Source organism: Falco peregrinus, chromosome 18 (assembly GCF_023634155.1).
Source record: "Falco peregrinus isolate bFalPer1 chromosome 18, bFalPer1.pri, whole genome shotgun sequence".
Lineage (NCBI taxonomy): Eukaryota > Metazoa > Chordata > Aves > Falconiformes > Falconidae > Falco > Falco peregrinus.
In genome coordinates, this window is record NC_073738.1 from 2,555,193 (window position 1) to 2,575,951 (window position 20,759).

The following is a 20,759-nucleotide window of genomic DNA, read 5'->3' on the forward strand; positions in this document are numbered from 1 at the left end:
CAAGCGGGAGCTGTCACTCCGCGTTAGGTCCCAGGTTTCACCTTCCACGGCACAACGCTGGCACGCACTGCGCAGGGAAAGGTGCTGGCAAACCAGTACGGAACGCTCTGGATACCATGGCCGAGGAGGCTGGGGACATCGGGAAGGGCTTGTCCCTCCCAGCCGTGACGGTGTCTGCCCCATGTGCTACACGATGGCTGGGTCTGATCTGGTGGGGACGGGAGGGCAGGGAGTGGAGCACGGCCATGGCAAACGGCTCCACGCGGTGCCGGCATGACACGGCTCGGGGACCGGCAGTGTGCCAGCCACCCGAGCCGCGTGCGCCGCAGCCGAGCCACGGGGTGTTCATTTATTGAAGGCGAAGGCAGGGTTACCGGTGGGACTGGGTATCGTGTGTCTGCAAGCACCATCCTGGGAGCACTCAGCAGAGCTGGAGGCGGCTCTGGGAAGACATCGGCTGTCACGCTGATGCGTGCGGCCTTCCTCTGCGGCCAGGGTATCACCAGGGACCAGGGTGTCCCTGGCACAGTGCCACCCGCCTCTGCCCAAAGCCACAGCCCCTGCGCCCCCCACACACAGACACTAGCACAGGCTGGGCACAGGCTCCAAAGTAAAAGCCAACTTTATTGTTGTATAAAGACCGTAAAAGTTCCCTTAAACAAAACACACGTTGGGTCAGGTGGTCCCGGGCATCCCCCACGCGTTGGTGTGAGCGTGGCTGTGCGGGGACGCCCGTGGGGAGCAGCACCCACGGTGCAGCCGCTGGCGGTGCCTTGGTCCAGTCCCCCCCAGCCCCTTCTCTCCTCCACAGCCAGTTGTATGGGGAGAGGAGCCGCCGGGGGGCTGTGGGGCCGGGGGGCCGGGCTCGGAGCGGGGGCTCACTGAGGCGCTTGTGCATTGCAGAACCCCTGGGCTGCGCTGGGCAAGTAGGCACTTACGGAAGGGCACGGCCACTGCTCCCGGCCAGCTCCATCCCACGGCACCGGGGCAGCAGCTGCGGCCAGAGCCAAACGTGCTGCCCACACCGGGGCCGAGCTGGGCCTGGCTGTGCCGGGGTAGCCGGAGCCAGGGCTGGTCCGGGGCAGGGGATGTTCAAGCAGCTTTGGTTGGTGCTCTTGGTGAATTAAGGCAATTTTGCTTCAGTTGGTTTTTAAAAAGGGCAAACCCAGCAAAACCAGCTCTCAGGGGCCAGGCACTCCCTTGGGAGAGTGTGGGTCTGCTCTGGCTTTGCTCGGAGTCACCGCTCGGACCCTGCATGCCCAGAGGTGGGCGCTGACCCCCACCTGCACCAGCCTCCCGCGCCCCGGCCTCGCCTCTACCCACCCACCCCGGGAACCCGCAGCCCAATCCTGGAAGGGTCAAGAAGGGACGCTGGGAAATTTTGGGGGAGATTCAGGCTCCTGCCAGCGGCGCGGGAGTGGGGAGAGGGCAGAGGAGCCGCAGCGGCTCCCGCCATCCCCGCGTCCCATCACAGTGACCGGTCGGCAGCTTGTGAGTCCTTGGGCGAGAGGTGGGAGCGCTCCTCCAGCAGCGGGTGGGAGCAGGCTGGTGACGGGCTGCCACCCACCCACATGGTCCCTGGGGAGCACCGAGGGGAAACCCACTCCCCAACAGCCCGGCAGGGCTGGACCCACCGCCCGGACCCCTCGGTTCCCCTCCATCAGCACCTTCATCCCTTGGTGGCCCCAGAGGGCTCAGCCCCACGAGCCCATTTCCCATTTGCCTCTTATTCCCCGTTTGGTTGTTACAGGAATGGCGCGCTCCGCGCGGGAGGGTGCTGGGTCTACCCCCCGGCCACCCCGTCTCCGAGTGGAGCCCCCCGCGCCCCTCGCTCCACCTGGCCCAGGGGGGGCAGGAAAGGAGCGGGGAGCAGCAGGGACTGAGATGGGAGATGGGGCGGCACCATCCAGCACAAGAGCTGGAGCGGGGCTCCCCCAAACCTGCCTCTTGCCTTTCCCAACCCGTGTGTCCCCCCCTCCCGCCCTGTCCCTTGGTCCCGCTGGGCTCTGGTCACAGCCCATGTCCTGGCATGGCCGGGTGGCCGTGCCGCTGCCTGGGGGCCAGGCCTGCGGGTGAGCCGGGGAGGGATTAAACCACTGATTTCGGTAACGCCCCAAGGGATCTCTGCAAAGGAAATAGAAAAGTTCTAAACCAAGTCTGAATGTCCAGGTTGGTCGGAGCAACAGCCGCGTGCCGGGGGGATGCTCGGGGGCTCTCCGGTCCATACCGCAGAGGCAGCGGGTGATGCCGCGGCTGCTCTTGGCTCGTTGCCAATGACCGCCCCCGGCCACAGCCGCTTCACCCCTCGCTGCACCAGAGCCAGGCGCTCACCAGCCGCGGCTCCCGCTGCCAGATGCTGCTTCTCCAAGGACAACGGAACAAATCCGTGACCATTTCTGTGCGATGACGGCGGCTCGTGGCAGCTCCTGCAGCCATGGCATGGCTGCGGAGCGGCTGATCCCCAGCTCCGCAGGTCCCCATGTCCTGCAGGATGCCGGTGCCTCACACCACGGTGCTGATGGTGGACGACTCCTCCGACCTCCGCTGCTTGCTGGGCAGAGACTTGAGATACTCCAGGTGCCGCCGGGCATCCTCCTGGTTCTGCCGTACGTAGTAGACCAAGTAGGAGATCACCATGGCGAACCAGCCGAACATGGTGACCAGCATGGCGATGTCCGTGGTCTTTTTGTACACGTTGCAGAAGTCCGTGTCGGCGATGACCTGCAGGAAGGCTTTGCCGACGTGCTCCTCCTGTGTGGAGGAGTCGCACACGATGCCACCCGAGGAGCCGGCCACCAGGTCCACCGTGCGGATCAGCTCCTGCAGCCGACAGTCACACAGCCAGGGGTTGGCGGAAAGGTTGACCTTGGCCTTCAGGTTGCTAAAGGCATCTTTGCTGACCGACACCAGCCTGTTGGAAGACAAGTCCAGAGAGTGCAGGTGCTCTGCCAGGCCCCGGAAAGCCCCGCTCTCGACACCGGCGATGGCGTTGTGGGACAGATCCAGCTCCAGCAGGAGTGGCAGGTCCCGGAAGGCGTCGCGGGGCAGGAAGGGGATTCGGTTGGAGTCCAGGTAGAGCTTGTTGGTGTCATTGGGAATGTCTCTGGGGACCTCGGTCAGCTGAGCATTGCTGCAGCGAAAGGTCTTCAGCCCCTCCTCTTCTGAGGGGTAGCAGCCCTTGGGGAACGCGGCGGCCGAGCGGAGGCAGGAGGCCAGAAGGAGGAGGCTCAGCAGGAGCAGCCACATGGTCACCGAGCAGAGGAGGACCCGCTGTGCCGCAGGCATGGTGCCGCGCTGCCTCAGTCACGCGGCCACCAGCCCAGCGGCTCTCGCTCACGGTGCTTTCAGCTGGACTCGGTGCATCTGAGGTGGAGACAGCAAGGGGACAGTGTGAGACCAGGAGAGCCAAGAGGCAGAGCCACCACTGTGCCAGCTGCCAGCATCACACCTGCCCCAGGTGCAGCCTGGAGAAGGACAGGGACCGGGCCAGGGCCGGCCACCACGGCTCAGGCATCCTCTCAGCCCCTGCCACCAGCGGCCTCCCTCAGGCTTCCTGCGCAGCAGGATCAGGCCGAGCGAGGACATGTCTCCTGCGTGCCGGCAGCTGGGCTGTAACAAATGGAGACAGCTCAGGTTGAGCCAGAGGCGGGGGCGAGCTCCCACCCTGCCAAGGTCACCGCTGGTTTGATCGCGTCGCGCGCTCGCAGGAGGCTGATCCATCCTGCAGCGGCAGCTGGTGGGACACAGCAGCCAGCAAGCCCTGGCTCCAGGTGCTGTTGGCGGCCCCCAGGGATCGCGGTGGAACACCCCCCGGGCAGAGGCCGAGCAGGATCCCGCTCCCCAGCTCCACTCTCCAGGGCACACGCAGACACACGTTGGGTTTGCCCCTTTGAGGGGATTGGTGCAGCCGGGTGGTTGGGCACCACTGTCCCCTGCCCGGTGCCACCCTGGCCGCAGGGTCACACTGCCCACACCACCCCGTAACCATGGTCCCCATCCAGCCCTTTATTCCGGAGGGGAAAAGCGTCAGCAGGAAAGAAACAAAAACAGAGAAAGGAAATTCACTGGAGCTGAGTGTGTAGCGAGTTCCCAGGGTGGTGGCAGCAGATAAGGGCCATGTCCGAGCTCCGCGAGCGCGCTGCCCGGCTTCCCCAGCCACAGGTCCCACCACGTCCAGGGGCCCCGCGTTATCCCGAGCCGAGCCGCGGCGGTGGAGCCATCCAGGCAGGGTGCAGGTGCTCTCCCACCACCCCACGAGTAAAGACACCGGCACAAACGGGCACGCCGTGGCACCCCGTCTGTGCTGTGGAAAGCTCCGCGCTGTGCCACCGGGCCACCACCTGGGTGAGCCTGCCCGCGGGTGCCACCACCCACAGCGCACCCTGTCCCGGGCAAACCCACTCCTGGGTGCCGACCGGGGGTCCCGAGCGAGGGGCAGGGCTGGCCACCCAAGGGTGGTCCTGGTAGCCCAGCCTGGGCGAGCACCCTGACCGCTGGGTGCCGTAACGCAGCCCAGCCGTGCTGGAACACCCCAAGGTCACAGCAGTGCGGAGCTGCCCCCTGCACTGCCGGCCCCCCCCGGCTGCTCGGGGTCCCCACGCGGGACCAGGGCTCAGAGCAGCCGAAGGGCAGCAGGAACCCAGCCCCATACTGGGAGGTCGGGGGGAGGCCCAGCCCCCCCCCGTCTGCCAGAAGTAACCTGGGGCAAGTGCTGCCCCTTGGGGCCACCCCCCCGCTGCCGGGGGCGAGTGTGGAGCTGGGAAACCCACCGGACTGAGCCGGGAGCCGGTGGCCCGGGACAAGGGGCGCTTCATCCACGGGACCCGGGGGACCCCCCCGGGGGGGAATGCGGCTCTCCGGGGCCCCGCGGCGGCTCGGGATGCTCCCCAGCCCCGGCGCTCCGGACCACGCACCGCAGCGAGAGCGGGCGCGACCGGGGTCCACAGCCCACGGCGGGGCACGGGGGGTCCCCGGCTCGACCCCCGGGGTCGCCGCCAGCCCCGGCGGGGGAGGTCCAGGTAGGCGGGGGCAGGACGGGGCTGTGCGGGCTCCAGCACCCACCGTGCGCCCAGCGCAGCCGGGGATGCCCGGGGTTCCCCCCGGCCCCGCTCGGCACCGGGGGCGTTGCGGGCGAGGGAAGCCCCGGTGCTTCCCCGGGGGAAGCTCAGCTCAGCTCGGCGCGGTGCTGCCGGGACCCCCCCACCGCCGCCGCCGCCTCCCGCCCCCCGCCCGCCGGGGGCCGGGGAGGTCCCGGTGCGGACTCACCTGCCGTGCGCAGCCCCGCGGCGGCGGAGCGGCCCCGCGCCCCGGGCCGGAGCGGCCGCGCCCCGCGCAGCGCGGCGGGCCCGGAGCCGGCGGCGGCGGCGGGGCCGGTGGGCGGGATCCTCCGCCCGGGCCTCCCCGGGGCTCCCCGCCCCCGGCCCGCCCCGCCGGGGGGGCCGTACAGCGCCCAGCACCCCCGGCCCGGTACCCGGCTCCTTGCCAGCCCCCCCACCCCCCACCCCGTGAGGGACGATCTGTCCCGGGACCCCCAGAACGGGGCGGGGGAGCCGGAACCGGGGACCCCCGGCGTGGGGACCCCCGAGCGCGTAGTGGCCGGGGCCGGGGGCTCCCGAGGGGCTCCACGCCCCCTGCTTCCCCCCAACCCTCGCGGGGGCACCCCCGGCCCACCTCGCCCCCCCGCCCCGGGGCGCTGGGCGCTGTGCACCCCCCGGCTCTTGCCCCCGCCGCCCCCCAGCGCCCCCCGGCCCCTCGCGGAGAGCAGGACCCTCACCCAGCGGGGCCCCCTCCCGCCCTCAGCCCCCCCCCGCCCGGCACCGGCATCGCTTACCCCGGGAAACCCGAGCCGCGGCGGGCGGCAGCCGGGGCAGGAGCCAGGGGCGGGGGGGGCACCGGAGCAGGCCCCCAGCCCAGCCTCGAGCTGCCCGGGCCGGGGACCGCTGGGCTGCCCGGGGGCTCGGCGGGGCCGCCCCGGGACACCGGCGAGGGCGGCTCAGCACCATGGAGAGCGGCCGCCGTTACCGGGCCGGGCCCCGGTGCCCCGGCACCGTCGAGAGGGCCGAGCGATCCCGCTGCCCCAGGCGGGTCCCCCCCTCCCGACTGCTCCCCCCATCCCCGGGGCTGGCCCCGGCGGGACCCCGGGCGGCGGGGCCGCGGGCCGTGCCCTTGCCGTGCCGCAGCAAGGACGCGCCCGGTGCCCGGTTCCCCTGGGCGAGCAGCCCGGCCCTGCGTGCTGACATCCCCGCCGCTCGCGGAGAAGCCGGTTCCGAGGCACCGGGCCTGGATCTCGGCTCCATTGGGGGAACAAAACCTGCCGGGGGAGGCGCAGCCAGGCAGGGCCGCAGCCAGCTGCTCCGCCGGGACCCCCGCGCTCCCCGGGGAGACCCCTGGCCTCCGGCGGGGCCGAGCGGAGAGATGGGGATGGGGATGAGGATGGGGATGAGGATGGGGATGAGGATGAGGATGAGGATGGGGCCGAGCCAGCAGCACAGCAGGATCCCAGGGAGCACCCCAGGCTCTGCACCTCAGGGTGCTGCAGCCAGCGGGGGTTTGCCGTGGCAGAGGGTCGCCACACGCCAGGGCAGCCATAGGCCCGGGGGGCGCCTGCAGCTGCCGGTGGGCCCCTGCTCGGTCCAGCCGGTCTGTCCAGCACTGGGGCCCGAGAGGAGCCCGACTGCGGGCAGGGCTCACCCAGGCCTGGCCCAGGACTCGGCCGGGAGCACAGCAGGCAGCAGCCGGTCGGTGCTTTGGGGCGCTGCCGGCGTCTCCCTGTTTGACCGGGGAGCAGAGCAACCCTGTGCTGCCCATCACCGGTGCCGGTGCCACCGGGAGCTGTGCACAGAGCGGGAGCAGTGCCAGGGCCACAGCAGCGCATGGGCAGCTTCGGGTGACACAACGGGATGGGGCTCGTGGGAGCCGAGGGGCTGAGGTGGCAGGCAGGGCCTTGCGGGTCTCGAGCTTTCAGCGAGCCCCAGCTCAGACCCGGGGGGGGGGTGTCACCACAGCAGCAGGCAGAGACCCCCAAGAGCATGAGCTGCACCCTGTGGGGGTCTCACGTGCCAGGACACGGCACCCGCCAGCCCCAAAACCCAGCGCCTGCAGTGCAGCACGACCCCGCGCAGACCCTTCCCCGCTGCAGCCGCAGCAGCCATGGCTAAAAATAGCCAACCCCGGCTCCTTGCTGCCACTACGGTGCTAAATATAACCAGTATCGACCAGGCAGCGGGACTGGCAGCCCGGGAGAGTGGGCGGTGAGCATGGCCCCTGGCACGGGGAGGGGGGGGTGAAGCCGGCAGTGAGGGCCGGGTATGGGAACAGCCCCCCTGAGCACGGGGGAAAGGCTGGTCCATGCCGCTGCCAGCCAGGGGATGGGGCCAGACTCCCCTGGGGACCCCCCACCCCCAATCCTGGGGTTCCTTGGGGGGAGGGTGAGCCCCGCCTGGGGAGCCCAAGGAACGGGTGTCCCCCTCCCCGCGCTCGCAGCGGCAGCGAGAGGCTGCCTGCTGCATCACTGAGAGGGATTAATATTTATGGGCGTTTAAAAATAGCTGTCGCATTGTGCTTCCCCCTCACGTGCGGAGTCAGCGGGGTGCGGGGAAGCTGCTAAATTAGATGTCACCGCGCAGAGGGAGCTGCTCAGCCAGGCAGGAGCAGGGATAAAAATAGAGGCTGCCGTGCGTGCGTGGCAATCCTGCAAAGCAGGGCCAGCTCCCGCGGGATCCCCTGCCTCCGCTCACCGGCATCCCTGCACCTCGCCTGCCGCCCCCGATCCTGCAGGATCCCCCGCCTCCGCTGGCATCCCCACACCGTGCCCTGCCGGCGAGGGCACCCTGGAGAAGCCAGACAGGGACTGGGCTCCCCACAGCACCCACCGGCTGCTCTAACTGCCTGTGTGTCCCCCCGTGCCCAAGGCCCTCCAGGGTGCAGGGCTCTGGGAAGCCACCCTGTGCCCCGCCAGCGGCACCCCGGGGGTCCCCATGCCCTCGCCGTGCCCAGCCGGCACACAACCACCCACTGGGAGCGGCTCAGGCTCGCGCAGAGGCCGGATGGACACACGCAGGGTCGGGATGGAGGCGCAGGGGCAGCCATGGCTGGGCTGTGCCAGGAAACCCAGGTTCCATCGGTGCAAACAGCACTACCAGCGCACCGGGGCCAAAACCAAAACCCCACCGATGGGTTTGCCGAGCGGCCGCATGAGGCTGGGGGCTGTGAGCGGTGCTGCCGGGCTCCCACATGCTGGGTTGGGGTCTCTGCTGGGCCCAGGACCCCAGTGCAGCTCCAGGGCAGGGGGACGGCAGCACGAAGTGGTTTTGCCGTCACGTGCTGGCGTTGCACCCTGGGCCGCTCCCGTGCCGGAGAGCCGGCAGCAGCCGGTGCGCACAATGCCCAGCACAGACGGCCAGGCGCATGGGGGCTGCCGCAGCACCGCGCTCTCGGCTCTGCTCGCTGCACAAACAAAAGTGGGGCCAAATGGTGCCCCCCGAGCCGCAGCGCCGGATTCCTGCGCTCCCAGCCCTTGGCCCTGTGTCCGGCAGCACCACCCTGGCCCGCTCACACGACGCCTGCCATTGAGGTTTTCCCTTGGGAAGAGCAGGAAGCCCACCCTGCGCAGCCCACCCTCCCCCAGTAGCGTGGAAGGCCCCAGCTGGGTCGCAGCCCCCCCAGGGTGCCTGTAGCCCCACAGGGATGGCCATAGTCCCCCCGGGGTGGCCATAGCCCCCCTGGGATTAGCCGTAGCCCCTCCAGGGGTGCCCGTAGCCCCCAGGGCTGCTCTCCGCAGCCGAGGGCCGGCAGAGGTGGGGTGCTGTGGGTGCAGGGTGGTAGCAGAGCGGTAGAGGACCCTTCCTGGCCTCCCCAGGGTCGCTCCCCGCCGCCGTGCCCCCAGCGGGTGGCCGGGTGGCCCCCGGTAAGCGCGGCCCCGCCTCTCCCGGGGCGGGACCCGGAGCTGGGCGCTACCGGGACTACAGCTCCCGGCGTGCCGCGGCGGCGGGGCGGGCGCACCCAGGAGCCCGCCGGGAGTGCAGCCGGGGCGGCGGGGTGCGCGACGGAGAAAGCCCCGGCCCCGCCGAGCCGAGCCGAGCCGGGCCGGGCCGGGCCGAGCAGCGGTGAGTGCGGACCGGGCGCGGCGGCGCCTCTCCGGGCCGCCCCCGGGGATACGGGGCCGGGCCGGAGCCCGGCAGGCCCAGGCGGGAGGCCTCGCCCCCTCCCCGGGAGCAGCAGCGGCCGAGCCCCGCGGGGTGGTGCCTGGCGTGGGCCCGAAGGACGCCCCCGTCCTCCCCTCCAAAAAAGCAAAGCAGTTGCTGAGCTGGAGCCCGAAAGCCCCAGGGCCGGGAGGGCGGGGGGCCGCGGTGCGGGTCCTGCCCGGGGCTGTGCGGAGGTAAGCGGGGTGCGGGACCCCACGCGCAGTGTCCCCTGCGTGGCCAAACTTCACCTCGACATTCAGTAGAAAAGAGGGAGGCAGAGCCCTCACTGCTCCTGCTCCCATCCAGGGGGGCTCAGGCTTCCCACCCCATCACTACAGCCCCCCCCCTTCCTCCCCTCCTGCCAGCCCTGCACACCCCCCGGGTGGGGGGACGGGGCAGCTGTGGGGCGCAGAGCTCCTAAACCCAACAGCAGCTCCAGGCCAGAGCGGGACCCCCAGCAGCACCGGGGGGGGGGTAACCTCTCGCTCCCCTGCTTCCCCGCTCAGCTGCCTGCGCACACCGGGGGCCCCGCGGTACCTGATGCTCTGGTTCCGAGGCTGATGCCATCTCGCAGAGAAGGGTTTGAAATATTTATTTGCTTGGGAGATGGTGGTTGCTGTTGCTGCCAGAGATAGGGATCGTGGCTCCTCAGTGGCTCCCGTGGATCATCATGGCTCGTGTTCTGGGAACACTCGGGAAGATCTGCCAAGATAAGCACCTGAGCCTTCCTTCCCTCTGCCACCTGCTCCGGGCTGAGGCAGAATGGGGTGCTGAGCGCGATCCTGCAGCGCCCTGGGGAAGGGTGAATCCACTGCCGAGCACTGACAGGGTCGGAGCACTGCTGGACTGCGAGGGGACAGGAACAGGCAGTGGTCACCCTCCTGGGGGGGCAAAAGCGATGGTGGAGAAGGAGCTGCACCTTGGGGTGCTGTAATCAGAGGTTGTGGGTCCTCCAGCAGCTGATGGGTGACAAAGCAAGCGGGAAACCGCTGAGGTCGTTTTGTTTCCCCTTCCCTTGGAAGTGGGGAGATGCTGAGCTCGCAGCCCTGATGCTTGCTCTGAGCCCCAGAACAAGAGTCTTTCCCAACAAAGCCACAGACAGGGAGCTGGCACAGCAGCAGGCGGGAAATTGGGAACAGGACGCGAAGGATCGGGCAGGGGAAGGGCTCGGCTCTGCCGTCGCAGCGTGCTGTTCGTCGCTGACCACAGTTAATGACTTTTCCCCTCCTTGGATGGCCACCATCCAACGTCAGCGCAGTCCTGACCTTCGCACTCAGGCTGGTGAAACATTAAAGCCGTTCAGTCCCAAAAAAACGCTGCACAAGTTGGGAAAGCAGAGCTTCACAGCCAGCGGTTCCCGGGGGGGGGGAGCTGGGGTTCCTCCCGCTGTTGCCTTCCGCCTTGTTTTTCCTGCAGGTGAACAAATCCCTGGTGTAAAAATCAAAAAAATGTGGGATCTGGGATGGGGGCAGGGATCGGAGCCTTGAGAGCTCACGCTCCCCTGGCCAGGCTTTTGCAACACAGTTGTGTGTGCAATCTGAAGCAAGCAAAGAAAACAAGTGAGGGCTGCAAACACCAGCTCAGAAATGGGAAAGATTCGCAGATGAAATATTTTTTTGAAGTGGAAAGGACAGCGTTGGAGAAGCACGCAGAATCATCCCCATCGTAGGACCGAATGCTCGCCATCTCCAAATCTCTCTCGCAAGAACGAGTTACCCACGTTGTAGGCATTTCACCCGTCTGATCCTCATTTTTACAAGGAAACAGAGGCCCAGGGACAAAAACTGCTTCACATACGGCTTATACGTTTGGCCCTTTGCCACCCAGCTGCAGGTTTGCGACTGCCCTCGTTTGCAGAGGGGTCTGAGTAGAAGTTGCTCGTTAGTTTTTCAAAATTACACCTGGGGTTGTCCTCAAGTGGAAATTCCACTTTATTAGCTCACAGGCAGGGCGCGCCTCTGGCCGTGGGGCTCGCAGGAAGGCCCGCTAAGCTTCTGTAGCCTTTGCGTAATGGCATCATTTCAAGAAAAGAGGGTCCCAAAGAGGCCACCTGGTCAACCACCCATTCCAAAGAGGGATCTTTATTTATGAAAATTGATTTTAAAGCCCCCGCTGAGACCACCCATCGCTTTCCATGGGCAGGCCATTCCAACATCAGTCCTCCAGCATTACCAAGTTGCTCCATGTCTTGGCCACGCAGTTACTAACTCCGCTGCGTACCTTGTCTCCCTCCTCAGCACAGCTATCTGTCAATGCTCCTCACGCCTCTCTCCAGTGTTCTCTAGACTAAACAAACCAGTTTCCTCCAATCTGTCCTTGCAGGTCATGTTTTTCCTACACCTCTGCTCATTCTCACTGCTCTCCTCCCCTGGACTCCTTCCAGCTCCTCCCAGAACTGGACAGTGTTCTAGCTGAGGCCTTACCAATATCTAGGAGAATTATTTCCTATGTCTGGCAAACAGCACTCCTGTTTACGCATTCCACAGGGGTGTCTGCTTTTTTTTGTTGTTGCAACAATATGACTTTTGACTCATTATGCTTCACCAAACCCCTCCGTTTCCTTCTGAAAGCCCTTAGGAATTGCACCCAATTAAGGATGGACTGAAGCACTGAACACTAAGTCCTGCTTCCAGACCAAGCTTCAGGCTTTTTTTCTGGAATAACCAGTAGGCAATATCCTTTGGCCCAGGAGATGGGTGACAAGAGAACACACGCTCTGGAGACCACGTTTCTGGTAAGAAAAAACCTCCAGATAGAAGCTCCCTGACTGCCACCTGGGTAGCGGAGGTCGGCAAGCATCTGTTCAGCTTGCCTAGCAGCCCTGCTTCACCAGAGCTGCCTGCAACACCGAGCAGCGTCTGCCCGCGCAGTTGAAAGGGGCTTGGAAGCTACAGCACATGTCCCAGGAGCTGCGGAGTCAAGCGTTCCCTCCGTCCCCCAGCCCTGGGCAGGAGCAGGGGGGAGCACCAGCTTCTGAAACAAGCCAGGCCCAGCACTCTGCAAGGGAGCTGGGAACAGCTGGCAGCGACACAGTGTAATGTCAGATCTGGCTCGGCCTCGCCTCCCGAGACCGAAGACTGTGAGAGCTGGAGAGAACGGCAGCACCGTCTCCCAGCTGTGGGAACCAAAGCAGCAAAAACACAAGGAAACATCAGGAAACAGCCCTCGCCCTGGGGTTTGCTGTCCAAAGCGGGATGGACTGTTTTATCTAATGAAATGATATTTCCGTGGGACACAGACAAAGGCGATTTTACACAAGAACTTCTTTGATCTCATTGTAGATATTCAACTTTGGAACAGTTCTGATTTGTGCTGTTTCCTGTAATCCCTGGAAACCAGCAAACCAGAGCTGTCATGTTCCCGGAAAGCCTAAAAGCTGACCGATACCTGCTGCCACTAGCAGTGCGGCAGTCCAAAAAGCCACCCCGGTACCTGCGTTGTCTGTAGAGCACCACTCCAGAGACCTGCTCCAAGAGGATGACACTGCCTTGCTTCCTCTCCTTCCTGGCATTGTTCAGAAAAACATCTTTCTATTCCTCTTACGTGGCAGCTGTTCTTTCCAGGTAGGGGAAGAGCCATATCCTCTGCGGTTCTTGCTCCTGAAGCGTCTTCCCAATGCACCTTTCCTTGTAATCTCTAACTCTTTATGTTCCACAAGAGTAGTATCGGTCCTTCCCTGTGGGGGAATATTTTTATTACTCCCTTCCACCTTTAAGTCTTAAATTGGAAGGCAAAACACGTAAGCCAGACCAAGAGACCAGCAAGCCTCTAAAGCTGTGCAGAACACTGTTAGTTTAGTTAAACTAATTAGGAGATCTGTTGATACAGCACTGCTGTGCCTTTCCTCTGCAAAACTGGAAAGAGAACACAAGTATTAAGGTACACTGAACCCATAAACACACCAAGAAGCTTCAAGTGCCAGAGTGCTTCCGTGATTAACACTGCGATGATGATTTAAAAAGTGGCAGCTGAGGGATTGAACCTCAACTTCTTGGTTCCAGGACAACATTTCAACAAATCAAAAGTACCTTCTGTCACAGCCAGGCTTCCCACACATGATTCCCAGCTGCTCCTGGATTTAGCTTCCCCTCAGAAACATCACCTCTACAAACAGAAATAATGAGGTGCAGAGAAGCGAAGTGACTTGTGATTTTTAGAAAAAACAATAGATTTCAGGTTTGCTTAACAGCAGGACAGTGCTCAGGCCCTGCTGTGCTTACCCGAGAGCTGGAGGGCTAACGCGGTGCAGGTACTGACCTGACTCTGCTTTAGTTTCAGGCGCGCACGTCGGACACGAGAGCCAACATGAACGTGGGAACAGCACACAGCGAGGTGAATCCCAACACCCGCGTCATGAACAGCCGGGGCATCTGGTTGTCCTACGTCCTCGGAATTGGCCTGCTGCATGTCGTACTCCTGAGCATCCCCTTCTTCAGCGTGCCTGTGGTTTGGACTCTTACCAACATCATTCACAACATGGTAAGGAAACCGTGTGGCCGGCGTGACTTCCCAGGGCACAGAGAGGTAATCTCTTAGCACCAGCTGTTCTTTTGAGAGCCACTTAGTCAAATTCTTGTTGAACCAATTCCTTTCTGTTTCCAAAGATGAAGTTGCTCAACCTCCACCCCTCAGACTGCACCTTTGCCTCTAGGTCATATATTTAAATCCAGCCTAGGGACTGAAGAGGCAGCAAACATCTGGTGAGGCTGCTCAGAGGGGACACTGAATTCATTTGCCTGCAGGCTAAATCCCTTTGTCACATCCCCCTTCACAGAGGAATAGTGTGACAGGCCACAGAAACTGGCAGGACAGCTTTCACTTCAGTTGATACAATCTGAATTGGCCTCACTAAAGTTGAGAAAACAAGATTAAACCCCGAATTCTGTTCTGCTTGAAGTAAAAAATAATCCAGGAACAGACTCTCCCCTTTAAGGATCAGGTAGCCAAACAAACGGGTGTCAAAGCGCCGTGCTAGGGGTGCGCAGGTAAGCGCAGCACACTTAAGACACGTTCTGAGTGCGCCTCGGTTCCCCACGATGCCAGAAGCTGCTGTGTTTAACTGCTCACTTCTGTGCCTCTGCCATCCCACTACACGAGTCTCTGCACGCTTGGGTTGTACAGTGGAGGAACAGACCTCTCAACAGCCGTTCACCCTCAGGCATAGGGGATGAAATACTTCAGAGGTGCAGCAATTGGGTTTTGTATTCTTTATTTTAAAAAAACACCTCAGCCCAAGAATATTCCAGAGACAAAAATGACACCCTTATTAGGGATGCTCATGCTAATGTTATTCATGTCTATCGTGGGGGAAAAAAACCAACCCACAAAACCACCAAGTAGAGCTGCCTGGAGCTCAGTTTACAAGCTGCCTGCTTTTCACCAGCTCCTTCCCCTTCTCTGGCAGCTTAAACAATGAGGTCCTAGGGACCGAAAGGGGTTTAAAGACCAGCAACAGCTCTACTTAAAGACAGATGACGTAGCCAGACCGTTTATCTGCAACTGGCGCTCCACTTCAAGAGGTTAACTTGTAATCAGGGCGGTATCAGACCCTCACTGCCCACAACCAGCACTTTTATAGCAAGCATTTAGCGTCGCCGTTGCAGGGTAGAGCAAGTCCATGCTAATCTCCTGATCCTAGAGATCTGACTGCTGTAATCTCGCAGCCGCCGCCTTGGCTGATGCCCAGGAGCTGAACAAGAAGCTTCGCATGTAGCAGCCAAGCCCGAGCCGGCCCCGGCTGGCTGCCTTCCCCCCTCTCTCCCCGCTTCCTTACCGCTGCCGGTTGAAGCACGTTTTCCAGCAGCGACAACGCATCCCTCTAGCGGAACAGCGCGCGGCTGCAAGCTCCCGCACCCGCGACGTTCTTGCTGAAGCTGAACGTTGCCGGTGGCGTGGCAAGGGGCAGAGAGGACCCTGCGCGCTTCACACCGCGTTTGTGTTTGCTGCAGAGCATGTACATCTTCCTGCACACCGTGAAAGGAACTCCTTTTGAGACTCCAGACCAGGGGAAGGCTCGGCTGCTCACGCACTGGGAGCAGATGGACTACGGCGTGCAGTTCACGGCGTCCCGCAAGTTCCTGACCATCATGCCCATTGTGCTGTGAGTACTCCGGGGCAGCCGAGCTGCCTTCGTGCATCTGTCCCACTCGATGCTTCTGCTGCACGTGCTGTCCTGGGAAACAAAACCATGAGGTGCTATAATTCAGTTTTCCTCTCACTCTCTTCCCCTCCTTTCCAGGTATTTTCTAACCAGCTTTTACACCAAGTATGACCGGATACACTTCATAATCAACACCATCTCCCTTATGAGCGTCCTGATCCCCAAACTGCCTCAGTTTCATGGAGTTCGGATCTTTGGGATCAACAAGTACTGAACTGTGTGGCTGGTGCAAATGGAAGAGGAGCAGGGGAGAGGGGGAAGCTCCTTCTCTCCAGTCCTGTTTCTTCACCCCCACGCACATTGGGATGTAACTTCACAGCCGCTGTTCAAATGCAGTAGCCAATAGACATATACCGCATGCTGGATCCTCATGCCCAATAAATCTAAACAAGCTCCAGAGTAGAATTTAGTGCGGAACAGGACGCAGGACACTGGATTTCTTTTATTCCAGCGTCATAAATAGAGGCAGATACACTGAGACTTCGAGGTACAACAAGGATGAATTCTGGGGAGATTTTCATCTATCCCAGACATCGGACGAAGAGAATAGGGATGAGGGAAAAAGCTTCTAGTGCTGGTACTATTGCTGTGGTAAATGCACTTTAAAATATATTTCCCGTTCTGAAGCTAGGTGCTTTAAGCGATATGTGGGGGGAAATTCAAAGGGATACAGCCAGACTTTCCCAATACTTGATTTTTTTTTTTTCCGAGGTTTGAGTTCCATTTTTGGGTGGGGAAGTGGGAGGGGGCAAGAGAATGACAGATTTTTATTTTGCAACCTTGTACACCACTGAGAAAGTTTTTACTAAATACAGTACAGGAAGGAATAACCTGCAACATGACAAAGCTTTCATTTTTCTACGGTACCATTCATGTGGTTCAGGGAAAAAGTCGATTAGATCCTAAATCATACCCACCATCTTTAGTTTATACCAGAATCTGAGTAACTACTCCCCACCCCAAACTGCTAATTTTTAAGCGCACCCTGAGCACTCAGGCAGTACAGCATTTGGATTAAGGGCTGGAGAGCAGGTCATTTTAATGCTCGACAAGTGTCACTGAGCTACTTGGTACACAGAGACCCCACAAGCAGGGGAGCAGCTGAAGACCGCTAGGTATAGGCCAAACGAGGCGGATGGCTGCTTGCTCTAATCAATTAGTGATTGTAACTGGAATTTTTCTCTGCAGTCCAGGCTTCTTGGTTGCTTAAGTCCGTGTCAGTGTTACTGGGATTTGCCAGTTCTCCAGTTAACCATGGACTTAACTCAGTATTTGACTTCAGGCAAGCGAGAGTTTGATTTCTGGCTTACCTGGAAGCCTGTCACTCGGCTCCATGCACAAGCGCTGCAGCAGCATCCCCCGAGCCCTCAGGTGATCGCTGGCAAGGGCAAGGGAGCTGCAGGAGAACAATGCTAATGAGCAGCATCAGCAGCAGACTGAATTGACCAACAGAAGGATGCAATGGGTCACCAATAATAGATTTAGTATAGGAACAAAATTGAGCTTCCCCTCCCCCCCAAAAAAAAATTACCAGCTAAATAAAGTAGGTTTGCAGGTTTAGATTTCCTGGCTGAGATTGCTTTCTGCTGTTCAGAATAATCAGTTTTTCTTTTGGGTTGTGCACCGAATGAAATGTGTTTTTCCTTATGCTTCCCCTGTAAACTCATGAAAGCCTGTATTTTTGTTGTCTTAGTGCTTATATTGTCTCCCACTTTTGACAATGGTATAAACATTTTAAATATGCTATTTTTGTTCCTGCATTAGCCAGTTTTAGCTTTAGAGGTCATACGGGGTATGGCAGAGTTGTTTGATGGTCTAAGCATAGGACAGGGAGAGGGGAACTTCAGGTGTGCATGTAAGGTCTAGTACTACTCCGTGCATAATTTTAGGCAAGCTGTTTTACTTCTCTATCTCAGACTTGCTATAAGACTGCTGCAGAGAAGGGAAAAACATTCAGCATACCTCAGAGGGCTGCTGGAATGCCTAGAGAATCATTACCTAATGTGTTTGAAAAGTGGGAATATTTTAAGTGAAAAGAAAGTTTTCAGGAAGGTAGAAAGAGAAGAGTCTGGCTTGACACCCGAGTGCTGTTCTCCAGCGAGGGAGTTTTGACAGATGTGCAATTTACTTGATGGGTAGATTAAACCTTTTAACCACCACGACATAAGGACTGCTGCTTTAGTTAAGGTACTATACACCCTAAAGCTAAGATACTCTTTATGCTACTAGACAATTACTTCTGGAAAAAAAAAAAAGATATTGTTTTCAAAATAGAGATCTCATCAATCAGCTATGTACCTTTGAAATGACTGAGAAATCAACAGTAGCGATGCCCAGCACACTTTTGGAAAGGCCGCTGCCCTCACAAGCGCAGCATCTGTCCTCAGCAGGATGGCCAAGGCTGTAGCGCAGACTGTATGTTGCTTAAACAGATCCGAACGTCTGCTCACAGACACAACTTACATGCCAATGGTAAATCTCCAGAGTAAAGCAAGCAATTTATTGTGGTAGAAAAGGGGGAAAACCAGCAACTTTTATGCAACAGAAACAGTTGCTCTATGCTTAAAAACATGACTCCTATATAAACAGACAAATGCTGATTATTTCTAAGTAATACACATTACACAAGGTCTCAGCAGTTCTGCTATTTTTAGCGTAGGTATAAATTGACGGTAAGAGTCAGCTTTTCTCAATGAAGCACAGTTTCCGTGGAGGCCTCAGCATTACAACAGCTGAAGGTATGAACATATTATTTGTGCTGTTAACTGAAACTATGGACATTGATTCTGTTTTGTTCAGTTACAAGAATCAACTGTAAAACAGAACGGGATTATAAACTTCTCAAAAGGGCAGTTTTTAAAGACTGAAGTCTAAAACTTGTTAGGCAAAGCTTTAATTATAATAGTAAGCTTTTCTGATTTACCTTGTTCAGACAAATGATTAAAATAGCCATTGCACAGATACGTGTTACATGGCAAATGACATTCTTTACAACACAGGGATAGCATTTTTGCTACAGAATAACTGGAGTTAGCTTGGACTCAGCAAAGTTAATCCAGTCAAGGGAAACTGAAATGAAAACGAGAGAGAAATATGGGAAGTAGTGAGAGTGGAAAGATTTCATGTTAATCTTGTGGTGCGTTAAGCATCTACATAAAATTAACAGTTACTTGAAAAATTATACGTCTTATAGGATCTTCCTTAAGATCCTGTCCTAAGGGCAGGTGTCAGAATTAATCAAAAATAGAAAAGAAACCATAAGTTAATTGTAATTAAACTGCAGTCACAATTGCTACTAAATGGACCCAAGGTAGTTTTAAGTGACACAGTTCTGGCTATTTTTTTTATATTTACATATATATATATACACACACACACACATACATATATATGCTCAAGCCACCCTCTCATGCCAGCTGTGTGGCTCCTTCCTGTCAGTGTCACAGGAGCAAGCAGTTTCCACTGGGAAACCACCACTGCGGTGGCATGGAAGTAACAGCCACAGTTCTGGGTCTTCTGGAACTCTGTACCAAAACCACTGCTGGATTATGCATGTTTGTTAAATTAATGTAGAAGCAAGTTCAGCACTCAAAAGGCTAATCTTGCACACACCCAAGCTAAAGAGCATAGTCCAAACACTAACACTCTCACAGGATAACTAATTTCTGAGGAAAGGGAGATGGGGACAGTGTGGGCAGGATGAGGAACTTTCAGACATGAACTTGCAGCCGATACAGCAGTGATCCGAGGGTGAAGCCTACCTTTTGCATGGAGAACCGGAATGTCAGTGCAAAAGTGTCCACTCATTCTTTCAGACGGTAGAATTTTCCAAGTACCTGCATGAAGGAGAAAACTGGTTGTTACTGATTTTGAAAGGGGTTTTGACAACATCACGCTTTACAGATCTTTCTCTCAAACTTGTACTGGCACCTTGTACAGTGACTAGTGCAAATGTCAGCTGGAGAATTAAAAAGTGGGCTGCACCCTGTTACTGAGAAACAATTACTATGTAGGTACTTAAAATGCTTTTCTTTTTTGTTCTGCAATGAATGCCAAAAGACAAAAGCTTTGGAAAACCACCACTTGAACCCTGAACTGTTAATGGGGATTGGCAGAAACTGTCCTCTGCCCAATCTCGTCCTGGGCAAAGCCTCTTCTAAACCACTGTCAAGATCATGCACGTACTCACACAGTATGGCAGTCACACCAGGAAGTCAGAAAACAATCAGGTACTAACCGCTCTGTTCTTCTGAATTAGGGATCCTGTCTTGTGATTCATTTAAGACAGCTAACAGGATGTTAAACAGCCCAACCCTTAGCTGGAAAAAGTGTTTAAAAAATAAAAAGCCTGAGATCTGGGGCTACTTAATTCCTGAGTATTTTTTTTAATTGTTTGTTTGTTTTAATAGAAGCATGGTACTGGCCCTTGAAACGGGGACAGCAGCTGGTTACCATTGTCAGCACATTAATATTTCTCATTGTGAGTTACACTGCTTTATCATTGCCTATATTTTAAGCATGCAAGTGTTTGTGTATACGTATCTTCCTTGGATCAGTTTAAGCAAGCTGAATTAGTTGGACTTTTTTAATGAAACATTCTGACACTGTACAAAGTTTTAGGGTTTTTTTCCAGTAGCCCTTCTTTTTGCTGTGTATACAGAAGTCTCATGTAGAGAACTTTCTAAAATAAAGTGTGAATATTTTTATTACTCCTTTGTACAGTATTCTAAGAGAAACTAATAAAGTAAGTATTCATGTAAAAACGTGTGTTTGATTCCTTGAATTTTTACAGGGACAGGTTTTCCCTGTAAACAAGCATGGCAAATGAATACCCTGGCAATTCCAAGCCCACCAAGTGATCGATTGGAGCAAAGCACGGAGCTTGCAGCCCACCGCACAGATCCCTTAACAGGGTACCACACCAGTCAGTCACAAACCCTCTGCTACTAACAACAAACCATCAAGCATGGAAATGTGTCTGCCTTGCTGGTCAATGCCAGTTCAAAGCGGCTCCAGTAACATCCTGTCGTCCCCTTTCCTACACTACACTTCATTAGTTAGTTCTCCGACAGATCCAGTGAAGTCCTAAATCAGAACACACTGTTCCTCATCCCAATGGATCAGAGGGATAAACAAAAACCAGAAAATAAACAAATTGACAGGAATGATATATCTGCAGAACAAGTTCAAGCTATCCACCACTACTGTAACAGATCACAGCAGGCTGACTCAGGTCAGCTGGAACTTTTTAAGAGTAAGAATTATGCAAGCAAGGCAGTTCCTACACCCTAATTCAGCAATACTTCCGGAGCTTTGTCCGGAAAGGCGGGGAAAGAACATCTCCCCAACCCTGCTGCTTTAAAGAGGTCGTATCACTTGAGAGGCACAGTGCACTGCTCCGCAGCTTGCCCACCAGC

General features: G+C 58.1%; 2 protein-coding genes across 4 annotated transcripts; one reads left to right on the forward strand and one right to left on the reverse strand.

The window, feature by feature from the left end:
• Window positions 1-607: 607 nt before the first annotated feature.
• Window positions 608-9,811, reverse strand: LRRC3C (leucine rich repeat containing 3C). 2 transcript variants are annotated; one of them, XM_027780105.2, is made up of 2 exons: window positions 9,720-9,811; window positions 608-3,363 (listed from the first exon to the last, which is right to left on the reverse strand). In XM_027780105.2, exon 2 carries the CDS (start codon window positions 3,283-3,285, stop codon window positions 2,503-2,505), a length of 783 nt encoding a protein of 260 aa, XP_027635906.2. In that variant the 5' UTR covers window positions 3,286-3,363; window positions 9,720-9,811; the 3' UTR covers window positions 608-2,502. The 2 variants fall into 2 exon arrangements, with proteins under 2 accessions (XP_027635906.2, XP_055645648.1); XM_055789673.1 differs by lacking the exon at window positions 9,720-9,811 and adding an exon at window positions 5,266-5,359.
• On the forward strand, window positions 8,953-20,105 carry ORMDL3 (ORMDL sphingolipid biosynthesis regulator 3). 2 transcript variants are annotated; one of them, XM_055789675.1, is made up of 4 exons: window positions 8,953-9,104; window positions 13,455-13,661; window positions 15,131-15,282; window positions 15,421-20,105. In XM_055789675.1, the coding sequence occupies exons 2-4, from the start codon at window positions 13,488-13,490 to the stop codon at window positions 15,554-15,556; spliced, it is 462 nt and encodes a 153-aa protein (XP_055645650.1). In that variant the 5' UTR covers window positions 8,953-9,104; window positions 13,455-13,487; the 3' UTR covers window positions 15,557-20,105. The 2 variants fall into 2 exon arrangements, with proteins under 2 accessions (XP_055645650.1, XP_055645649.1); XM_055789674.1 differs by lacking the exon at window positions 8,953-9,104 and adding an exon at window positions 12,623-12,745.
• The last annotated feature ends 654 nt before the right edge of the window (window positions 20,106-20,759 follow it).

Coding starts and splice junctions, on each gene's coding strand:
- LRRC3C (XM_027780105.2), bottom strand. CDS start 3,285: ATGCCTGCGGCACAGCGGGTCCTCCTCTGCTCGGTGACCATGTGGCTG.
- ORMDL3 (XM_055789675.1), top strand. CDS start 13,488: ATGAACGTGGGAACAGCACACAGCGAGGTGAATCCCAACACCCGCGTC. Junction 13,662..15,130: donor CCAACATCATTCACAACATG/GTAAGGAAACCG, acceptor TGTTTGCTGCAG/AGCATGTACATCTTCCTGCA. Junction 15,283..15,420: donor ACCATCATGCCCATTGTGCT/GTGAGTACTCCG, acceptor CCTCCTTTCCAG/GTATTTTCTAACCAGCTTTT.